This window comes from Buceros rhinoceros, unplaced genomic scaffold (genome assembly GCF_000710305.1).
Source record: "Buceros rhinoceros silvestris isolate BGI_N320 unplaced genomic scaffold, ASM71030v1 scaffold19557, whole genome shotgun sequence".
Lineage (NCBI taxonomy): Eukaryota > Metazoa > Chordata > Aves > Bucerotiformes > Bucerotidae > Buceros > Buceros rhinoceros.
This window is the reverse complement of record NW_010424193.1, coordinates 13,936-14,515: the sequence shown is the minus strand read 5'-3', so window position 1 is coordinate 14,515 and position 580 is coordinate 13,936. Positions and strand designations below refer to the sequence as shown.

At 49.5% G+C, this 580-nt stretch overlaps 1 protein-coding gene across 1 annotated transcript in view; it reads right to left on the bottom strand.

Moving 5' to 3' along the window:
- LOC104497456 (transcription cofactor HES-6-like) overlaps positions 1 to 580 on the bottom strand; it is a 2,272-nt gene that overhangs the window by 1,498 nt on the left and 194 nt on the right. Inside the window, exon 2 of the mRNA XM_010140708.1 lies at positions 37 to 132. Coding sequence (XP_010139010.1) covers positions 37 to 132 — 96 coding nt within the window. The remainder of the gene's footprint in view (positions 1 to 36; positions 133 to 580) is intronic.

Genomic DNA, 580 nt, shown 5'->3' with positions numbered 1-580 from the left:
AAAAGGACAAAAAGCAGCATAAAAATGAGCACTTACATCCAGGTGAAACGCACCCACAACCGTCTCCTTCAGCTGGTCCAAACAGTTATTAATCCTTTCCCTTCGCTTCCTCTCAATGAGGGGTTTCCTTAACTGGCAGGAAAAAGAAAAGGAGGAGGAGAAATGGCAGTTGCTATTTTTTCTTCCTCTCCCTGCTGCAGTTCAGTGAGGGCAGAAAGCCCCAAACCCTGAAGACAGTGTGGAGTGATGTGATGCTTGGCAAGGGCAGGATGGGATGGAGAGTGCATGGTCTCCAGCTCCAGTCACTGCCCACCCCTCAGATGGTATCAGCAATCAATTTTCCCACTTCCACTCACTTTTAACAGAGTTTATCCAAAGAGCAGCCTTTCTAAGGCAGAGGGAAGAAGCAGAAAAAACCACCCACGTGGCTTAAATTCAGAGAAAGCATCTTTATAGTAAGAGGCAAAACCCATCCCCTTTCTTTTTTCTAGAAGCAGCACAGGCACTCATGGTTCATGTGCCACGCGTGGGGCTGCCGTGGGCACGCGGGGCTGACGCAGTGCAGAAAGGGCCTACCTCC